At 48.6% G+C, this 14,763-nt stretch overlaps 1 protein-coding gene and 1 long non-coding RNA gene across 3 annotated transcripts; one reads left to right on the plus strand and one right to left on the minus strand.

The window, feature by feature from the left end:
- Positions 1-329: 329 nt before the first annotated feature.
- Positions 330-6,783, minus strand: LOC126489961 (uncharacterized). Of its 2 annotated transcripts, none has more exons than XR_007589063.1 (4): positions 6,663-6,783; positions 6,479-6,559; positions 6,189-6,352; positions 330-2,841 (listed from the first exon to the last, which is right to left on the minus strand). It is a non-coding gene; the product is annotated as an uncharacterized lncRNA (long non-coding RNA). The 2 variants fall into 2 exon arrangements; XR_007589064.1 differs by lacking the exon at positions 330-2,841 and adding an exon at positions 5,578-5,659.
- Positions 5,654-14,452, plus strand: Riiad1 (regulatory subunit of type II PKA R-subunit domain containing 1). The gene is made up of 5 exons (XM_050124567.1): positions 5,654-6,178; positions 6,729-6,805; positions 12,399-12,445; positions 13,428-13,554; positions 14,310-14,452. The coding sequence occupies exons 1-4, from the start codon at positions 6,092-6,094 to the stop codon at positions 13,496-13,498; spliced, it is 282 nt and encodes a 93-aa protein (XP_049980524.1). The 5' UTR covers positions 5,654-6,091; the 3' UTR covers positions 13,499-13,554; positions 14,310-14,452.
- The last annotated feature ends 311 nt before the right edge of the window (positions 14,453-14,763 follow it).

Raw genomic sequence — 14,763 nt, forward strand, 5'->3', positions numbered from 1 at the left:
GATGCCAAATACTTGATCTCTGATGGCGGCAGGGTTCCGGGGGTCCCTTCTGCCCTGCCCCCTTCGGGTTCTCCCTCGACCCCCCTCCCACCCCCACCCTGGATGGTTCCCCGGCCTGGACCGCTGCCGGCTACTTCCGACACTAGGGCTGCCTTCTTTCCCGGTCACCTGGGTCCCGGAGCTCTGCTCTCCGGCCGCGCTCTCCTCAACAAAAACCTCCCCCCCCCTCCACACCCCCCATCCCCACTCCCACCTCCTTTCCCCTGACATCAGTGATGTCAGTCTCAGGGGTAGAATACAAATTCTCTACTCTGGAGAGAGACGCACAACCCAGGCAAAAGCCACTCCCTCTTTCTATCTCTATCCTCCCTGACTCCCTTTCCACCCTAGAAGAGCAGCTGGTCTTGTTAACAACCCTTCCCCCATTTTACTCCCCAATCAGGAATTGGGCAATACACTACAATGGAGAATTTATAGAGGAGCCCTAAGGTGGGGTCCATTGTTCCGGGGGCTGGAGCTGTCCCCGGTGCTGGAAGGGGAAGAGAAGACCCAGGGGATGGAATCTGGGGGTGGGGAGTAGAGGGGAGTCTGGTGTTTGGGGAGCCTGAAAATGAGGAATCAAGGAAGAGAAACGGGAGAGAACAGGCAGCAGGTTGAGGGGCAGAAAGGGAGGTGTAGATGAAGAAGCGGTCACAGGGTTGGGGGAAAAGAGCAAAAGTGAGGCAGAGAGGAAAATGCAAAGGGGTGTGGGGAGAGAGAGCTAGTGGAAGCGAGTGCAGAAAGAGGGCTGCATAATTTTCCCGAAAAGAAAGCAAGGGGAACTATAGCAGTCTGGCACTTGGAGACGCCCCCTTGCTTCTCTCTGGGGGGTTTGTGTGTATAAGTGTATGGGCAGGGAGCCCAGCTGCTGGCAGCCCTCACTGGGAAGAAGTCTCTTGAAGTCCAAGATTCCCTTTAATTCGGCATCCCACTGCTCAGAGTCTAGTGTGGTGTCTTGCTCATACATAGTAGGTGCTTACATGCAAAGAACCTGTGACGTGGAGAGTCCCGATTCCTTCTATGGGAACACACACAGCTGCCAGGCTCCCTTGAGGGCCAATACCCAGTTACTCCTTCCTTCACTTGGCGGCAGATGAGAGGAGCCAAAAAACATATTTAGGGACCATTATTCCCCTCCGCCCCCAAAAGAAACCAATTATACTTCAAAACCTGATCATGTGTTCCATGATCCAGAGGAAGGTTGGCCCTCTCTGTTCAAGCACGGTGCCTGCTCAGAGCAGGGAGGGTCTGGGGCCATCAGCTCTCAGTGGTAGCGGTCCAGGCTCACCGTCCCCACTTCACTGGCAGCTTCTGTAGCCCTCCCACTTCCGGCTCTTCTTATTCCGTTCCTCTACCCTGGGTGGAGCTGATGTCTCTAGGGTGCTGTGGGTGTCTCTGAGACTCCCAGATGTACCCTGGAGGCTTCCGTTCCTGAGTTATCACAACAAGCAGATTCTTCTTCTGAATCTGAAATAGCAGAACCGTGTCTTAGGCATTGTTCCAAATGTTTGAGGTTCCTAACTTGTTAAACACACCGCCCTAAATGATATGGATGAAGAAACCAAGGCACAGAGTGGTTGAATAACTTGCCCGAAGTCACACAGTTGGAAATGCGTCCAGCTGAGACTCCAGCCTGGGTAGGCTGGGTTCCACACCCATAATTCCATGTGGGAATGTGGTGATGTGAACCTGGCTGGCCATCTTTCCCTCTGTGCCCCTGAAGCACTGCATGAGAGTCCCTGGTGACCTTCCTCCTGCTCCCCCATTCCTTGGTGACCATGTCCACCTCCTTTAACCTGGGTTTCTGTGGCCTGAAGCTACTACATTCTGGCAGGTGTGTATGTTGAGTGAATGTCTGTGTGGAGACTTGATTACATTTCACCATACAGATAGATGTGCAGGTCCTCCCGACAGGGTGCCCTAAAATGAAACAAGAGGGTGGGGGTCATGGGACTCTATGATGAGTGGCCAGGAGATGCCATGGCAGTGCCAGCAGACCAGGAAGTGGGAAGCTCTTTCTCCACAGTAACTTTCCATTCACCGGCCCCACCCCCACTTCTCCTTTCTTGCCTTTCTAATCCGATCTTGGCATTTGTGGAGATGTTAAACAGATCACGCCCTGCGAACATGGGGGACCCTGTGGATGGGCCCACTGATCTCATTACTGTGTGTCTTCTCGGCTGGTCTGCCTCCCTGCTGCTCATTCAGGCTTGGGCCTAATCATCTTAATTGAAATATTAAACATCCACAAAAATGAATTTCAATGAACCCTTCTGGCTCCTCCTCCCGAGCAGTAACCGGGAGACGGCTGCAGACGGCAATCAAAAGGATTGAGACCCTTTGCTCAGTGTCCAGTCCAGATTGGGGCTGTCAATCAGACTCCCCAAGCTGAGCGGCTGTGGGCACCATCTCTGAAGTTCTTTCAGTCTCGGGGGGATGGGAGCTCTGTGAGGTAAAGACTAAGGGGGAGCCCCAGGAGCGGAGGATTTTCTCTGCCCACCATCCGCAAGCTAGCTCTCTCCTCCTCCTCCTCAGTCAAAGCTAAGCTGCCATGTATGAGAAGATTTCTGCCTTTAAGGTGCTGGAGAGATGGTCACTGGCTGCTCTTTCTGAGGCCCCAGACTCAATTCCCATCACCTGTATCATGACTGACGACCGTCTGTAGCCCCAGGTTCGGTTCCCATCACCTGTATCATGACTGACGACCGTCTGTAGCCCCAGGTTCGGTTCCCATCACCTGTATCATGACTGACGACCGTCTGTAGCCCCAGTTCCAGGCCATCTGATGCCCTCTTCTAGCCTCTGCAGCAATACATGCACATGGTACCCAAACATACATACAAGTAAAACATCTATATACATAAAAATAATTTTTTAAATGGGGGCAAAAGTGGTGTCACATGCCTATAAGCCCACCCTGGGAGGCAGAGGCAGGCCGATCTTTGTGAGATCAAAGCCAGCTATATAGCAAGCTACATGACAGCCAGAGTTACACCAAGAGAGCCTGTTTCAACTACTCCCAAGAAAGCTGCTAACTTTAAATTTTTATTTACTTCCTATTTATTATTGTTGTGTTATTTGATTATTGAGGTGTGTGTCATGGCTTGCATGCAGAGATCAGAAGGCAACTCCATGCAGAGATCAGAAGGCAACTCTGTGGAGTCCCCTTTCCTCCTTTAAACATTTTAAATTACATTATTGATTTGTATTTGTCTTCGTGGGTACACACATGCACACATGTTACAATACATGTGTGAAGAGCAAAGAACGGCTTTTAAGGGTGGAGCCTCTACTTCCACCTTAATGTGAGTTTTGGGGAATCAAACACAGGTCTTTAGGTTTGTGTGGCAAGTGTTTTAAGCATTGATCACATTGCCGACCTGTTTGTTTATTGATTTGAGACAGATTTTCTCTATGTGGCCCTGGCTATCCTGGAACTCTCTACATAGACCAGCTAGTCTCAAACTCACAGAGACCGTCTTGCCTCTGCTTCTGGAGTGCTGGGATTAAAGGTGTGCACCACCATGTCTGGCTCATTTACTGACTTTTTACAAATTATCGATTTATTTGAGACAGGATCTTCTGTATCACAAACTGGCCCGAACCTCGCTATGTAGCACAGGGTGAACTCCTGATCTTCCAGCCTCCATTTCCCAAGATTGCATCCATTTTGGAAAACTACATGTAAAAATAATCTTATTGCCGGGCAGTGGTGGTACATGCTTTTAATCCCAGCATTTAGGAGGCAGAGGCAGGCAGATCTCTGTGAGTCTGAAGCCAACCTTGCTACAGAGCGAATTCCAGGACAGGCTCCAAAAAGCTAAAGAGAAACCCTATCTTGAAAAACCAGAAAATAAATAGTCAGGCAGTGGTGGTGCACACCTTGAATCCCAGCACTTGGGAGGCAGAGGCAGGCAGATCTGAGTTCAAGGCCAGCTTGGTCTACTTAGTGAGTTCCAAGGTAGCTGGGACTATACAGAGAAACCCTGCCTTGAAAAAGCAAAAGAAAAATAAATAAATAATAATGGAGCTAGGAGATGTGGTTTATGCCTTTAATCCCAGGATTTGGGAAGCAGATATAGGCAACTCTCTGAGTTTATGACCAGCCTGGTCTACATGTTGAGTTCCAGGACAGCTAAGGCTACAGTGAGACCCTGTCTTGTTTTTAATCATTTTATGGGGCTAGGGAGGTGGCTCAGAGGTAGAATACTTGCTATAGAAGTATGAGGGCCTGAGTCCAAGTCCTTAGCACCCACATAAAATGTTGGATGCATTGTTGAGTCCGAATCCCCTCACTGGGCAGTCAGGAAATGTGGATTCCTGCTTCTCTGGGCTGTCATGGGTGGTCTGGCCAGCCAGTGAGCTCTAAGTTCAGTGAAAGGAAGATGGTGAGTGATTAACAATGGACAATGGCCACTTGGTTTCACATGTGTACAACAGACATACACATACACAAAGACAGCTTATTTAACCCACTTTATTCAAAATACTATTTTGACATGCAGTACATATAAAGTTATTGAGATGATATGATAGTTTATATTATTTTCTTCCATAAAGCCTTCAAGATCCAATGTGTATTTTAAATTTCCTGCTTATCTAACACAGCCACATCTCAAACATTCAAGAACTGAGAGGCTGTGACAGCCACACTACCTACAAGTCTGCGGATTTCACTGTGACCGCTCCCTCTATGGAATAGGAGGAAGTTGGCCTCAGCTTATAGAAACTATCACCCTTGGGTAACCTCTGCTCTTGCTGGGAAAACATCACTTCCGACAGATGGCAGCTTATCTCCCTCTCTCCTAAAAAAACGGATAAACAACTCAAATGATTGCTAACCCAGATGGGCTCCTGGGAGGACGCTTACAGCCACTGACTGGCCCACCTGCATCTGCTGTTCTCTCGGAAATGTAGAGGTGAGCAGATCGCAGGGAGATCCCTCCATGGTCAGACATTCAGCTTGTTTCTCACGCTATGTCTTTGCTCTGGGGAGCAGTGTTCACAAGTCCCAGACTCTTTTGGGATTCTGTCTCCTGCCTCTCAGAAGGTCTCTGCTGGGTGCCATTTCTGTGAGCAAGGGAAACTGGTGTGCACATGTGGTGTGTGTGTGTTGTCAGGCAGCTATTTTGAGAGCTGAGGTTCTGTGTTTCACTTACCCCTTTTTTTTTTTTTTTTTTTTTTTTAATTTTTAAAGAAAGGGTTTATCTGTAGCTTTTTAGTTCCTGTCCTGGAACTAGCTCTTATAGAGCAGGCTGGCCTCGAACTCACAGAGATCCGCCTGCCTCTGCCTCCCAAGTGCTGGGATTAAAGGCGTGCGCTACCACCGCCCAGCTTCACTTACCCTTCTTAATTAGATACTAAAAGAACAAATCTTGCAACCAGTTCATTCCCTTTCCCTTCCCTTATTCAGTCGAGAGAGAAGTAATTTACAATTTATGAGGAGCCTAGGGTGAAGAGAAAATTGATCTACCTGAGAAAGTCATATTCTGCCAGAGCGCTGGCCAGGTCCAGCATTCTGAGTTTGAAAATGTTCTTGTCTTTGCAGAGATTGGCTTCCTCCACGCTCTGGGGTGCTTTCGTATTTTAGGAACCCAGACTTCCAATATCTAGTGTCTGTCTACGGAACAGATGGAGTGCTTGGCTTCTGGGCCAGTAGGAAGGGAAGAAGCCTAGATTTTTCTACGCAAGCACAGTCTGCCCAAGCTGGGGGCTGTATTCTGAAAGACTGCTCTGAACCTCATCTGTGGTTTGTTCTAGCTAAGTAAATGCACTATTTGAAGTCGAGTGGGGTCAAGAAGAAAGGCGCATTTCAGATACAATTCAACTCAGAAATCAGTCTTTAAGTCTGGGAAAAGTGATCCCTTGGGCACCCCAAGTCCAAGTTCATTCTGCTGAAGAGTAGCCTCCACCTTGCTTCAGTCAGTAGGATTCTGTCTTCACAGCCAGGAAAGGATAGGACTTATAGAGGGCGGGGCCAGGGGCGGGGCTGACAGCGGGGCGGGGCTTCGTTTCTCCGCGGCCTGTCGCCTAGACAACCTCCTGCGGCTAGATGGAGACTTTTCAACAACGCTTATTTGGGGGGCCGGATCCGGGATCACTCAGCCCAGAGCAATTGGAGCAGTTGCGAGATTTCAAGGTGCGTTTACCTGTTTTGATCAAAGTGAGGCTCCTTAGGACAAAGGTCCCTCGAAAGAGAACCCCGGGAAGAGCAGAGCAGGGTCTGTTTCTGGAGATAAACGCCCGAGGACTATGGAGCATCCCTGAGCCCAATCCGCCGGGTATGAAAGCGCAAGAAGAACCAAGTAGGGGTCTGGCCAAGTAAAGAATTGACAGGAAGTGTAGCTCAGTTGGTGGGAGCTAGCATGCTGGCCTAGCCTGCACCAACCTCTGGGTCCCAATCCTCTCTACCCCACACCCCCACACCCACTACACACACCAGCACTGCCGTAGAGGCAGAGAAGTTCAAGGCCAGCTTCATCACGGTCCAGAACAGCCCAGGCACTATGAAACTCTCTGCCTTTAGAGAAAAGAAATGCGGCTGCCTCAAAGGAAAATCTGAAAACTGCTCCGGCTTTCAAACACTCCAGGAAAAGACCTGGCTTGTCCCCCCCTCTTCATACCTCTTTCTAGGCTTGAAACCTGGATCTCTCTCCCCAGATCTCTGACTCTTGGTTGTTGCTCCTCAGATCCAGACTCGCATCGCAAATGAAAAGTACTTGAGGACCCACAAAGAGGTGTCGCTGCTCATTAGCGGCTTCTTCAGGTAGGCGGGTTGACAGGTAGGCCTGAGAGAGCTAGTAAGGGTTTTCCCAGATCTCGCCAAATCTCGCCGGGAATAGATGGATAGATGAATATGCGTGCTCTCATCTTCCTTCAGACATTCTAACAGCTGCCCTCGGGGAGAATCTTCAGTTCGAGGCCAGCCTGAGTTGCATAGTGAGACTCAGGAAAAACAAAACAAAACAAAACAGCAAAACTGCCCCCCCTTTTTAAAAACAGAGTCTTATATAGCCAAGAGTGGTCTTGAACTCAAACTCCTTATGTAGCATAGGCTAGCCTTGAACTTGTGATGGTCCTCCTGCCTGCACCCTCCCAGGGGTTGGAACTACACAAACGCACCAGTTCGGCCTAGCTTGGAGTTCAAGGCTAGGCTGACGACAGAGTGAAACCCTCTCTTTAAAAAGCTAAAAATTAATAGAGAAACAAATAGAACTCCCATTTCCCAGTGTGTCCTAGGGCATGTTTCTTCAGTGCACTCCATCAGAATAGTAAAATCTCAGAACCAGAATGGCCAAGTGGTGGTGGCACTGGACCTAAGACACTGGATACGGCACACACCTTTAGCTACAGTACATGGGAGGCAGAGTCAGCTGGGTCTCTGTGAGTTGGAGTCTAGCCTGGTCTACAGAGAGAGTTCCAGCCATGGCTACATAGTGAGACCCTGTCTTGAAATAATTTCCTAATGAGATAACAGGAAAAGAACTGGAGAAACGCGACACGGATAGAGACCAGCGCGGTTGAAATAACCCTGGTGTCCATTTCTAGACTCTGCCGTTTCCCTACATCAGCAGCCGTCAAACTGTTGTGACGGTGTTGTCAGTCTCTGATTTATGGTATTAGCCCAGTGTTCGAAGCTAGTGGTACCTTGTGTGTCTGTCTCCACAGCATCCATACTGTGATGTCGTCTTGGTAACATTTGCTCACCCGCCCTCCCACCCCCGCAGCAACTCTATAAAAGAAAATTCATGACAGAGTTTAATTTTGTAGTCCTGGCTGTCCTGGACTACATGTGACATGGCTGTCACTCTGTAGACCAGGCTGGCCTCAAATTCATAGATCCGCCTGCCTCTGCCTCCCGAATGCTGGGATTAAAGGCGTGCCATCATGCCCAGCCCATTATTATTATTATTATTATTATTATTATTATTATTATTATTATTATTATCTTAATATTTATTTATTATCTATACAATATTCTGTCTGTGTGTATGTCTGCAGGCCAGAAGAGGGCACCAGACATCATTACAGATGGTTGTGAGCCACCATGTGGTTGCTGGGAATTGAACTCAGGACCTTTGGAAGAGCATGCAATGCTCTTAACCACTGAGCCATCTCTCCAGCCCCCCCATTATTATTTTTTTAAAACCATCTAATGGGGGCAGGAGAGATGACTCAGTTAAGTCCACCTGCTGCTCTTACAGAGGACCTCGGTTCAGTTCCCGGTACCCACATGGTGGCTAACAGCCTATAGCTCCAGTTCTAGGGGATCTGACAACTTTGGATGCCACAGGCATCAGACATGCATGTAGTACATTTACAAAAATGCAAAAGAAAAGCACACATAAAATAAAAATGAAGAGCCGGGCGGTGGTGGCGCACGCCTTTAATCCCAGCACTCGGGAGGCAGAGGCAGGCGGATCTCTGTGAGTTCGAGACCAGCCTGGTCTACAGAGCTAGTTCCAGGACAGGCTCCAAAGCCACAGAGAAACCCTGTCTCGAAAAACAAACAAAAAAATAAATAAATAAATAAAATAAAAAAAATAAAAATGAATCTGAAAATAAATAAAAGACAGTTTACATTATTGTTTCATTTTGCAAATGAGACAAGTTAAGCTCGGAGATGGGAAGTATACTTCTTTCTCAGGCTTCTGACCAAAGAACCAAGTGTTCCAGCCCCTGGCTCTCTCCACCATATGGTGCTGCCTGCTTGGGTGCACCTGGGACCCCCCACAGCAGAACACTCACTTGCCATGCCTGAAGCCCTGGTTCAAGCCCCAGAAACCACCAGGTTTTCCAAACCCCTTTTGCTTTTCCTTGGATCTCACTAGTCTTCATATTTTGGCCATTTCTCCGAGGAGCTTCAGAGTCACACAACAGGGAGGAAAGGAGTTAGTGAACTCCTTTCCTGAGACCTCGTCTCTTTGAAGAGCAGATCCATTGTGGCCAGGGCAGATAATATCATGATGCAAGTCAGATGTGCTAATGCAGACATTTTATTCCAGCACTTAGAAGGCAGAGAAAGCAGATCTCTGTGAGTTCAAGGCCCATTTGGTCTACATTGTGAGTTCCAGATCAGCCATGTCTACATACTTGAAATCTGTCTTTTAAAAAATCTGTATATCTATCTGTATTTCTATCTCTCTCCTGATATATATGTCATGTGCCAGTGCCAGATGTGGGGATCATACTTACATTTTTATTCTAAAGGGACCCGTTACTTATTACTATGATGACTTCACACAGTCTCACAACACCGGCCAGGCTGGCCTCAGTCCCCAGGTGGTGGCCTGAGTTATGCTGCTGGCTTCTAATGGCACAAATCCTTGCCACTCTGGGCCCACCTCCTTCTACTCGATCTTGTCTTCATTCTGTGATTGTGTGAGTCCAACACATGTTCCCATTCCCTTTTTCACAGTGCCAGCAACCCACTGCCCCGTGCTAAGCACATGCCCCCCACCCTGTCCCCCCTCCCATCAGGAGTCCTTCACTTCTCCTGCACTGCACTGAGCAGTGGGTTGCCTGGCACTGTGAAACAGATAGAGTAGATACAACCCAGCAGCTAACCTCAGGGCAGTCACACGACCCAGTGCTGTTTGCATATCTGGTTCTTGATGTTTCCATATCTGGTTCTTGCTGTTTCCCTGGACTAGGAATGTCTTGTCTTAGGGTTTTCTATTTATTATTATGAAGAGACACTATGACCATGGCAACTTCGGTGGGGGGTTTTTGTTTTGTTTTGTTTTTTGCTTTTCTCAGGATAGAGTTTCTTTCTGTAGATTTTTGGGAGCCTGTCCTGGAACTCACTCTGTAGACCAGGCTGGCCTCGAACTTTAGAGAGATCCCCCTGCCTCGGCCTCCCAAGCGCTGGAATTAAAGGTGTGCGCCACCACCGCCTTGCGGCCAGGACAACTCTTATGGCTCCCAGTTTCAGAGGTTCGGTCCATCATCATGACAGGACTCCTGGCAGCTTGCAGACAGACATGGTGTTAGAGAAGAAGCTAAGAGTTCTACATCTGGATCTGCGGGCAGCAGGAAGAGACTGAGACACTTGGCCTTGCTTGAGCTTCTAAAACCTCAAGGCCACACCTGCTAATAGTGCCACTCCCTATGGGCCTATGGGAGCCATTTTTATTCAAACCACTACACCATTCTTCCAAAGCACTGTTTAATAGTCTTTTAGCAACCACTTGAGGCTCCTTGGCCTTTTAGGAAACTTACCTTTTGTCAGGTCTTCCAGGAAGGCCTGTATTTTTCACTCACCCGAGTACACGCACGTGTGTGTATGTGTGTGTGTGTATATGTGTGTGCGTTTGTGTATGGTGTGTCTATGTGGTACGTATGTGTGTGGTATGTGTGTGTGTGGTGTGTGTGTTTGTGTGTGTGTATGTGGTATGTATGTGTGTGGTATGTGTGTGTGTGGTATGTGTGTGTGTGGTGTGTGTGTGTGGTATGTGTGTGTGTGTTTGTGTGATGTATGTGTTTATGTGGTGTGTGTGTGTTTGTGGTGTGTGTGTGTGTGCACGTGTATGCACATGTACAAGCATGTGGATACTTTCTCTATGTCTAGTCTCATTCACAGGGTCTCCCTGAATCTGGCGTGAGGCTGACTGATGGCTGGAGAGCTTGGGTGATCCCCTGGCTTCCAGCTCCCTCAGTGCTGGGGTTATAGACACGGGGTCAGGGCCCAGCTTTTGACTTGGGTACTGGGGCTCTGGGTTCAGGGCCTCTTGCTTGGGCAGCAAGTGTTCTTCAGTTTCAGAGGTTTAGTTCATCTCCCTAGCCCCGATTTTTTGTTTCTTACTTTAAAATCATTCTCATAAATTGTAGTTACATGTAATTTACATTCAGTAATCTTCTAATTGAACTGAAGGAGGAGGGAAGCAAAATTATTGGACCTTGGACTTTGGCCACGAGAGCACCTGGAAATGGAGGTGGCTGGCGGCCACCACAGCCAGAGGCAAAGCAAACAAGGAGGGAACACTGGCCTCGGGCACCCAAGACCTGGCCCTCGCCTGTGTTTATTGTCTGTATAAACTTGGGCAAATGATTAACCTTTTTTGGTTTGTTGTTTGTTTTCAAGCCAGGGTCTTGTGGCTGGAAGTTTTCTCTGTCCTGCTGCCCCCCCCCCCATCAGTTTCTCTCTCACTTGCTAGTTTCCACAGCCACTTATAAAATAACCACACAGAGGCTAATATGTTAAATATAATTGTTTGATCAATGGCTTTGCTATAAGCTAGCCCATTTCTAGAAGTTTATATTTTACCATGAGGCTCGTGGCTTGCTGGTAATGTTCGTACCTCTTTCTCCTTTGGCGGCTACATGGCATCTTGTCAGTTTCACCTACTCTTTCTATCTCTGTTCGAATTTCCTGCCTGGCTTTACTCTGCTAAGCCATTGGCTGAAACAGCTTTACTCATCAACCAATAAAAGCAACACATATACTGAAGGACGTCCCACATGAGGGTCTCTCAAACAGCCTTGGCTGGTCTGGAATTTGCTCTGTAGACCAGGCTGGCCTTCAGTTTACAGAGATCCTCCTGTCTCTGTCTCCCGAGTGCTGGGATTAAAGGCGTGCGTCACTGCCGCCTGGCTATGATTAACCTTTTTGAGGCTTGCTTTCTTACATGGGAAATGGAGACATAATTGCCATTTTACAGGGATGTTATAAAGCAATATAATATTAGTAAATGTTTTACGAAACCTAGAACTTTCTGGACTGTCAGACACTTCCAGCATCCTGGTGATATCATTTTCATGTCTGCCTGTTGTGTAGTAGAGCTAATAGCATCTAAAGTTGTTAAATAATTTTTTTTTTTTAGCTTTGTTGTCTCCTGGCCTTGAGAAAGCCATGGTAAAATTCCTCAGCCCATTCCAGGGTCACGTTCATGTCCACTCAACATGAGATCCTCGGGGACCTGGAAGATACTCTTTTTTGCCATGTTTGGTCCAGTGTTTGTAAGTGTGTCAGGGGACAAAGCCTGCTGGCCGCTCCACAGCTCCTCTGTGGCAGGAAAACGGCCTAGGTTCATTAGTGCTCGATGCTTGGCCTGGAACTCAACTATGTAGACCAGGCTGGCCTGGACTCACAGGGATCTGCCTGCCTAAGTCCCTTGAGTGCCCAGACTAATGGCATGGTCATGGTCACCACACCTGGCCACTCCATGGTTTTGGTTTTGTTCCTTACCTTAGACCCTCTGTTTTTTTGTTGTTGTTGTTGAAGATCCTCTGATTTATTGATGACTTTTAGAATGGGCAGGCCTGACATTAATCTGCTTCCCAAAGAGCCAGATGGGGCAGTGGCCACACCCACAGACCCCCCTTTACCTGCCTTCCTTTTATTTTTTCCTGTTTTTCAGAGAAATGTTTCTGAAGAGACCAGACAACATCCTTGAATTTGCTGCGCGTGAGTACAGAGGCAGCGGGGTGTCACACATGCCCGAGCCAGAAGCAGAATTGGGGATTTAGAGTTGGGCAAGCCCAGGGCTTTCTGTGGGGCCTGGGGTCTTCTTCACTTGATGTCACCCCAACAGGAGCTGTTCTTTGAAGTCCCTTTCTAACCCCTAACTTTTCCTCAAAATGAGGCCAGAGTGGCACCGAGGCAGGACTTCTCTTGGAGGGCAAATGAGTTTTGAGATTCAGAAAGGAGAGCGGGCAGCCCTAGTCCGCGGGGGATCTTACAGTGGCGCCTGACCCGAGCTGCACTTTAGGACCGCCAGGGGAGCATTTGAAAAATACAGATGCTCAGGCTCCGCCTCTAGAGATTTTTATTTAATTAGTCTGGGGCGGGGGCCCAGCAGCCAAGGTTTTGAAGGCTCCCCAGGTGGTTTTTAATGGACTCGGCTGCCGAGCTGACTTCGGGTCAAACTGTGTAGAGTGGGAGCTGGGCGGGTGTCTTGGGTGCGGTTAACCCTGGGAGCCCACAGCGCTCTCGGCTCGCTTTCGCTGCCACAGCAGAGCTGTGGCTCACATTCTTCCTGGCGGAAGGATTCTTCTGCCGTCGCGCCGTGAGACGTGTTCCTAGAAAAGGTCTGTATTTCAGAGATACCAACGGGCAAGCCGAGTGGAGATCAGAATAATACTTGGTGCTCATTTGGGTTCTAAGATGGACTCAGATCCTGAGCCCTTGGTGGCTGGCTCCCTGAGCATCAAGTCGGCCAAAGAGCCCAGACTGGGCAACCTGCATGAGCCTTGCCTGGGTTGCTTTCCTGGCATTCATTCATCAAGGCAGCTGCCAGGGCCTAGCGGTGAGCGCCGAGGTGGTATTGTGAAGTGGGGACCACCAGTGAGTGCGGTTAGGACAAAGCCTCCGACTTGTCAGTAGAGTATGCTGTTGCCCAGGCTTTCCCCCTCAGTAGAGATAATTTCGTTCTGATTTTCTGTCCCAGACTATTTCACAGATCCAAGACTTCCCCACAAGATTCACATGCAGCTAATTAAAGACAAGAAAGGAGTCTAATTAGCAAAGCCACAACGCTCAGCTGCGGGGAGAAGCCAGAAGGAATCCAGCCTCGGGTGGGTGTTAGCCTTATTCTTGTGACAAGCAACACGGGCTTATGGGTCTAGGTGTGAAGGAACGCAAGCCGGGGAAACTGCAGAGCAGAGCAGTGTGGGGCGGGTGTGCCATTTCCCTGACAGTTTAGGGGGCTTAGAGGCTGGGACCCGAGGCCCTGAGTGTCTCTGTGTCAGCGGCAGGATCTAGTGAGGCAAATTGAGAGGGTGGGTGTGGGACGTGTCCTGGGGGGTGGGGGATGGAGGGAGTCGACGCCGAGGCCTTTTCCCAGCTTCAGGTTGGGAGCAGCTTCCCTGCTACTTTGTTCTCTACTTATACAACATGACAGAGCACCTCGTGTTTTATTCCCGCCCCTCACAGGCAGGATAATTCCTGGAACCATTCTGAAAGCTGGAGTTATTTTTAGTAGTTTGTTTGTTTTTTCTTCCTTTTTTTTTTTTTTTTTTTTTTTTTTTTTTTTTTTTTTTTTTTTTTTTTTTTTTTTTTTTTTTTTTTTTTTTTTTTTTTTTTTTTTTTTTTTAATTTTTGTTTGTTTGTTTTTGCTTTCCAAGATAGGCTTTCTCTGTGTAACTTTGGAACCTGTCCTGGAACTTGCTCTGTAGACCAGGCTGGTCTTGAACTCACAAGAGATCCGCCTGCCTCTGCCTCTTGAGCGCTGGGATTAAAGGCATGCGCCATTACCGCCCAGCTGTTTTTTCTTACTGTGAGGTGGGAAAGGCCGCAATCCTAATCTAGCGTAACCACTTCTGTCTTGCAGGGTCATCTGGAGGCCTGAGAGCCCTGTTGCCATCAGACTGGGTCTCCAAGTTGTATGGGCCTCTTCCTCCCACAGAGGTTTTCAGAGATGCTCATTAAATCCAGACCCACCCACTCTCTCTCTCTCTCTCTCTCTTACCTTCATTTGGCTGGAGGAGGAGGAGGAGGAGGAGGAGGAGGAGGAGGAGGAGGAGGAGGGGAGCGCCGTGCATGGGGCCTGCTGTTCTTGCCTTTCTCCTTTTCTCCCTGAGGTGGCCTGGGGTTGGGAGTGGCAGGGACTGTTCGCTCCAGCCAGAAGGACAGACGGTGAGAACTCAAGAGGGGCCATGAATATTGTAAAACATATACCTGACAGGCCTCTGGGGAGGGGGAGGACTTGGTTCTTGGGAGCTCTAGGAGCAAGCTGGTCATCTATTTGATATCTGGATAAGAGGCAGCAAGACAGTTCAGGTGGT

This window comes from Alexandromys fortis, unplaced genomic scaffold, assembly GCF_014885135.2.
Source record: "Alexandromys fortis isolate MF-2015 unplaced genomic scaffold, M_Fortis_MF-2015_v1.1 scaffold_218, whole genome shotgun sequence".
Lineage (NCBI taxonomy): Eukaryota > Metazoa > Chordata > Mammalia > Rodentia > Cricetidae > Alexandromys > Alexandromys fortis.

Coding starts and splice junctions, on each gene's coding strand:
- Riiad1 (XM_050124567.1), top strand. CDS start 6,092: ATGGAGACTTTTCAACAACGCTTATTTGGGGGGCCGGATCCGGGATCA. Junction 6,179..6,728: donor AGCAGTTGCGAGATTTCAAG/GTGCGTTTACCT, acceptor GTTGCTCCTCAG/ATCCAGACTCGCATCGCAAA. Junction 12,446..13,427: donor CATCCTTGAATTTGCTGCGC/GTGAGTACAGAG, acceptor TTTCTGTCCCAG/ACTATTTCACAGATCCAAGA.